The 7,060-nt window shown below is 32.4% G+C and overlaps 1 protein-coding gene across 1 annotated transcript; it reads right to left on the bottom strand.

Annotated features, from left to right (window-relative positions):
- Nucleotides 1-4,517: 4,517 nt before the first annotated feature.
- LOC131633318 (dof zinc finger protein DOF1.5-like) lies at nucleotides 4,518-5,332 on the bottom strand. The gene has a single exon (XM_058904040.1). The coding sequence runs from the start codon at nucleotides 5,236-5,238 to the stop codon at nucleotides 4,774-4,776; it is 465 nt and encodes a 154-aa protein (XP_058760023.1). The 5' UTR covers nucleotides 5,239-5,332; the 3' UTR covers nucleotides 4,518-4,773.
- Nucleotides 5,333-7,060: the final 1,728 nt, after the last annotated feature.

The following is a 7,060-nucleotide window of genomic DNA, read 5'->3' as shown; positions in this document are numbered from 1 at the left end:
AATTCCTGGAGGTCAGAGCTTTCATACGACCATAAGCTACCTCAATAAAGGCCCGTCTTCTTGAACAACTCCAATTACATAATAATGCAAGATCTGCCTCCATCAATGAGGACCTTAAAGACATCACACTTCTCAATTGTAATCGTGATTACCTGAGGAATATTTCTTTAGTGAAGGCTCTCTGATTGTTGGCATGAATTTTGCTAAAACACTCTGAGGAAGATCGTGATGGAAGAGATGCTATATGACTTAGCATTCAGACATCAACATGCTAAAAAAGATGTCATGACATCCTAGCTGCAGAAAGCTGATCCGACACTTGGATCAGGCTATTTTATTTTCTACAAGAATCTTTATTTCAGCTCAGAATATTCGGAGAAATCTTTTAGCTGATATTTTTGCCAAGATGGTTTCAATCAGAAGTTTTCCACGCTGTCTATTACTGGAGGCATTTTAGGAAAGATTGCATTGAAGACCTAATTTCTTGGAGAACAAGTAGATGAATTTTTGCAGCCTTTCTGCTGCAATTTGAAGCCCATCCCAGAAAAGAATTATCTATATATAGAAGGGATGTAACCTAGTTTAGGTGTGGAACTGATATTATTTGTTTTAGGATTTAGGAATCCTTATTTTCTGTGTGTTCCATATGTGCATATTCACAAACCTTTAGCTGTTGAATGTTGTTTTGATCTCTGAAGCTTTTAAGCAAGGAGAGTATTTGCATTCTCGTAAGCTTTAAAGCATCGAGGAGTAGTTTGATCTAGAAGGTTTCTTCTGGTTATTTTTATTTGATTTTTATTTTGTCACAGGGATTGTGACTAGAAGGGATTTGAAGAAGGCCTCATACCTAGGTGAGACTTAGGTAGATATCATAGGAAGGGTAGTGATTAAGTGAGAAGGGTAAACTGAAACTGTTTAACTTCGAATTTATACTATCGAATATTGATTTCATCCTGGCTTGGTAGCCCCTAAAGTAGGAAGGATTGTTCCGAACTGGGTAAACATATCGTTGTGTTATTTACTTTCTGCAAGTTTGTTGTTGTTGTTGTTATTTGTGTTCATTACTCAGATATAGTGTCATGACATCTCATTCGACATCTTATATCTGATACCAGAATTTCATTTAGGAATCCTTCCCACCTTCCCAGAGTCCCAGAATCCCAACATAGGCCAATCGGGAATCTTCACCGAACTGCTTGCATTATTTTTATGGATGACCATAATCCCAATGATTTTCCTCTTCATAGTCCCCTTGGAGGGGGATTTTCCTTGAGTCCTCCTCCAAAGATGGCGGTGATGTATGGATACTTTCCATTGCTGGCCTTCTTGCTCTCGTTGCTGGTGCTAACATCTGTAGTCTTTAAGGTGGATCTGTCTTTAGGTGATTCCTTCATATCTCTTTTGGTGCAGACCCTTCTTAATCATTCCCTTAATGGAATTCTTCAGCCGGATGCACTCGTCAATTTTGTGGCTATAACTCTTATAAAAGTGACTATACTTCGATTTATCAATGCAAGATGTTTCCCTAATGGGGTAAGGATGTCAGACTCCTCCTTTTTGAAATTCAATATTGGTGATCTCCCGAGAAACAGTACAGGGGTGTACTAGTCATAGTGCCTTTGCATACCCTGGTCAGATTCATCTCAGCACCAGCAGGACTCCTTCTTGGTCGGGCGACTAAAGTGGGTCTCGATAGATGTTAAATTGTCGAATCTCGTTTTCAACTTCTCCACTAAGAGCATGCACGATTCAATCATGGTAAGCATCTCTTGGATGGTCTTCACTTTTTTCCTCTCTATCTTTAACTTGAAGGGATGGTCCCTCAGGTGGTCATAATCAAAGATCCAGCACTGAAGACCCTCTCCGGCTCGTTCAATTTCGACATCGAATTGCATAAATCAATCTATGTAAAACCGCAAGTTATTCTTCTTTCACTAAAAAATCTTGCTTAGGGCGGCTTTCAGTCACTGGTTGTCTCTTCCTGACTGTGAAGCATGTAGAGAACCGCTCACACAAATCCGTCCAAGATGTAATGCTCCTGTTCAACAAGCCATTGAACCACAACTTGGTCGGTCATATAAGAGTTCATGCAAATAACTTGCACTTAGATGCATCATCAATGGTAAAATAATTTAGTCGGTCATTGATGATTTGCATGTGCTTGTCGGGGTCTCCCTTGCTATCATTTTCCCCTGCTTGAGCGACTTCTCCATGTATTATGGTATTTTACTTCCAAAATCCAAATAAACAACAGATGCTTCCGCTGCACCTTTCTGAGCGTGATAGCCTCGGTCTCTTACGAGGCTTTGGGAAGGAGTCTATTGCATCCTGCTCCTATGATGAACTCTTAATTGAGGAGTTTCATCTTTCTTTACCCCGTTCAGCTTCGGAACGGAAGTATGAATGCTTCTTGACAAAACCTCTTTGATAGTGTTTTTGCGAGGGAAGCGCCGTGGAGGCTTTCTTCGAGTGCGTCTGAATTTTGCCGTTGATTGATGTTGTACATACTGTTCAACAATTCGTTAGCACCTTGCACTTCGAGGTTCACTTGTAGCACTTGAAGGCCATCTAAGGCTCCAGGTTGCTAGAATGAAGGCAAAATATGAGGTTCGATTAAAGTTACTTGAATAGATCTGGCTATTTGTGGAGCTTGAATCATATCTGGATGCAATGGAATTGTCGCGCTAGACTTTGCGATGCCTTGCGAAGGAGGTTGAGGTGATTGATTCATTGCGATGCCATTCTCATTATTATTGATGATCATACTCGATTTAATTGAAAATTTTCTATGCAATATAAATCTAAAACTAGATATATAATTCAAAATTTGTTTTCTTTTTTTTTGTCTATACACAATTTTCTGCCAAAAATCAAATCTTCTAGGAGTTATAATAATGTTGGATCCTTATGATTTATTTTTACAAGTTATTATAAATTCTACATAAAACTTTATTATTAAAGAAAGTATAAACACTTACTCAATTAAGTCGCAACATGAAAAATTTAGAAAATTTCTTTATTGAATCCCTAACCTTCTTGGTCACCTCCGACAAAATTCCCATAATGCCCCTATATTTCAGAAACGCATCTCCGAAATCACTTTTTTTCTGAAAAAAAGTTGATTTCGGAAGTGCACTTCCGAAAACACAAAAAAGTGTTTTCGGAAATATATCTCCGAAAACACAAAAAAAAGTGTTTTCAGAGATGCATTTCCGAAATCACCTTTTTTTTTTGGAGAGGGGTCTTCGGAGATGCATATCCGAAATATTCCAATTTTTGATCTTACAATGTTTCGGATATGCATTTCCGAAAAAATTCAATAATTATTAAAAAATTAAAATAAAGGAGAATCAATACAATTAATAGTATAATTAATTGTATTAATTAAAAGATATTATTAAATATATCATTATCATTAAAATATGATAATAATTATTAACATCTTTTTTTAAATTAAAATATTTTGTAGTTATTATTTATAATTAAATTTTTTCAACAATTTTTTATGAACTATTACTTTATTTACAAATAAATTATTTGATACTTTATTTTAATTGAACAGAATAGAATTTAATTTTAATAAAATTAAAAAAACAATGAGAATATTTTAAAAAAATAAAAAAAAACTTTTTATTTCATATAAAATCAATTTGATAGAAATTATAGTAGTAAATGTAAATACTTTGTTAAGTGAATAGAATTAAAATTTAAGTGAATCTCTAGTATAATTATACATATAAATATTAATTTTATTCTTTAATTTAAATGAAATTGAAGAAAATAATGAGAAATTTGTTTAAGAATTAAAAAAATATTTTTTTTTTCATTAACATCAATATAATAGTAAATTTTTAGTAGTAATATAAAAAGTACGTTAGTTGATCAAATTTTTAGTAGTGTTATTTATAATTAAAAAAATAATTAAATTCATGTGTTATTTATTATTTATTTGATATTATCTAGAATTGATTATTCATGTGAGAGAAAAATAATGTTTTGTAAATATATAGAATTGATTAGATAGATATAAAAGGAATTATTGGTCATATGAAAAAAGAAATATTTTATTAAGCTTGATCCTTCCTCTATTGATTGACATCCCAAAATTTTTAATATTTTGGGATTTTGACTAATTCGGATATGCATATCCGAATTAATCACAATTCCAAATTTTTTTGTGTTTTCGGAGATGCATCTCAAAATTAATCAAAATTCCAATTTTTTCGGAGATGCATTTCCGAAATCTGGAAAAATCTAAAAAAAAAAACTTCTGATATGCATCTTCGAAGCAGGGGTAAATTTAGATTTTCGCTGGGGGTCAACCCCGTAGGGAGGTGAATAAAGAAATTTCCAAAATTTATTACTCTCTTTCATTTGTATTTTTTATTACATTTTCCACTTTATGAAAATAACAAAAAAGAACTATTATATATGGATCATTCTTACTACTTTATACCAAATAAAAATTCTAATTAAAAAATAATACATCAATTGAAAAAAAAGAAAAAGAAAAAAGAGAATACCATTGACTCTTACTTTATAAGTAAATGGTTTACATTAACATTCTCATTAGTACCCAATATATAATCATCAATTAATGATCAAATATACTCTAAATTTAAATTGAGAATAATAATTTTCCATAAGATACAAATATACATTTCAATTTTATACTCTTTTAATACCTCCTTACCTAAACTTTAAAAACTTAAAATTCATAGGTGAGAAAATGGTTTATTCTCTATCCATAGTTAAAAAAGAACAAGACAAAAATTACATCATAGCTAACGAATAACAACCTGAATTCTTCCTCCGCCGTTTACCGGAAAAAACTTCCCGGAAACCACTCTCAGGAACCGTTTCAACGTGCCACTGATGTCCATGATCATCAGAATCACCTTCATAAAAACAACTCTCCGGCGAATTCGAACCGCTATCTTCATGTCCCGGCGGCTTAGCCTTCCGACGACCGGCTCCAACTGGTATGTTACGGAGGGCTCCACCAGCCGTCCAATACCTCTGACAGCTCTTACAAAAATGTCTAGGCTGATTCACGTTGTAGTTGTTGAAATAACAGAATTTAGTTTCCATGCTCTTGCATCTTGGACACGGTATGATCTTCTCTGATCTCTTCTCCACCGTCGGATCTTCATCTTGATCTTCTCTTTCTTTTGTTTCAACATCATGGAGTTTTATCGTTGCACCAAATAGCTTAATCGCTTGATTCTCTTCAGCCATTATTGGATTATTCTTAATGAAGAAGTTTTTGGTTGGGGTTGAGGAGGAAAATATTGTTGTAGACGTGCTTTTTATATAGGGAGATACTTATAAAGTGAAAAGTGCTTATTTTAGTTAGCATAATTATAATTCATAATTTATAATTATAAACCATGTGCTAGACGACAAAAAAAAGAAGCTAAACATAGGTGGAGTATAAAAATAAAGTGCTTTTGTCAAAGGAAATGTGAAAAGTGGTTGAGGGTAGTGAATAGAAGGAAACTTATGGTGAGTATTTTTTTTATTATGGCCAATAAGAATTTGAGATAGTCTACGTCATCATCATATGGTGCTGAAATGTCTACAATGTGGGCCAGTTCCAGATAGATCGCTTGCAAAGTGTCAAAAGTTAATAGAGAGGGAATGCATGTACTTTTTTGTATTATAGATATGGGTGTGAAAGAAAGAATAAACTTAATTGTTCTGTTGAAACTTTCATACTATAATAGTACCTAATTAACAATGTCGATATCAAACTACTAATAGTTTGGTGATTAGAATAAAAGATATATGATTTGACAAAACACGTATTAACTTAGAGTTTAATAAATCATTAACCTCTCTAATTTAAATTTTATTGTTTTTTTTTTTAAAGTTGTCGAAATATGAAGGATGTATAACTCAACTTCTTATCAAATATATATATATATATATATATATATATATATATATATATATATATATATATATATATATATATATATATATATATATATATATATATATATATATATATAATATTATATTATATTTAAAACTAAACAACAAAAATAAAAAGAATACAAAGAAGTAGAGACGAGCTGAGATACAAGAGGTATATATAAACCTCATAAAAATAAAATAAGATACTAAACAACAAAATAAATAAATAAAATGCAATTATAAGGTTATCAGCCCTACCAATTCAACCCATATATGATCAAAGAAAGCAATGAAACATAACACTAGTTAGAAAGAAAAATAAGTAAGATCTCAACCTCTCGGAGCCACCATCAACAAAATAAATAAATTAGAAAGCACAAAAAACTCTGTCAAGCATGTCAAAGACTCTAAAAGCGATATTGACTTAGACAGATATTAGAGTTATCAAGTCAATCAAAGAAAACACGGGAGGTAGTCGCAAACCTAACAAGGTACCATTTCCAAGAAAAAGAAATCTCCTCTTATCTTCTACTTCATCCACTAAAATTGACATACTTGTAAATATAACATCATTTCGAGATTTCCATAATGATAAACAACTTAGTGCCTAATCATGAAAATACCACCTCTAATCTTAGATAGTTCACCCAAGGAAATAAAAAACTCAAAAAAGAACGAGATATCTATCAGAAAAACTAAAAACCACCATAACCATAGATCATATACCACAAGAATGTCACCAACTCACAAGTAAAAAATAGATGATAAGTCGACTCAACCAACTCTTTATGCAAAGTTAACATCACCCCCTCAAAATCAACAATAACCTTCCGCTTAAAACATGCATATCCAAGTAAAAACCTTATCTTGCACGAGCTGTCAAGAAAACACATCAACTTTAAAAGAATCTAAGTTGTCCCAAATGAGAGGTGAATCAAGTTCTCTTTACTGAAAGAGGAGGTAGAAGGAAGTTTTAGATCTAGAAGTGTTATGTGTGTTTAGGCAACCAAAAACACACCACCTATTAGGATCCTATAAGGGAGCCACACATAGAATAACAAGGATTATATTATAGACCAACTTCTTCTCATAAATAAAAAAGAGATTTCTTGCACCTAAGATCCTAATCAAACATCCCATC

The sequence above is a fragment of the Vicia villosa genome, unplaced genomic scaffold (genome assembly GCF_029867415.1).
Source record: "Vicia villosa cultivar HV-30 ecotype Madison, WI unplaced genomic scaffold, Vvil1.0 ctg.001111F_1_1, whole genome shotgun sequence".
In the NCBI taxonomy this organism is placed as follows: Eukaryota; Viridiplantae; Streptophyta; class Magnoliopsida; order Fabales; family Fabaceae; genus Vicia; species Vicia villosa.
Note: the sequence above shows the minus strand (reverse complement) of the source record. Positions and strands in the feature narration are given on the sequence as shown.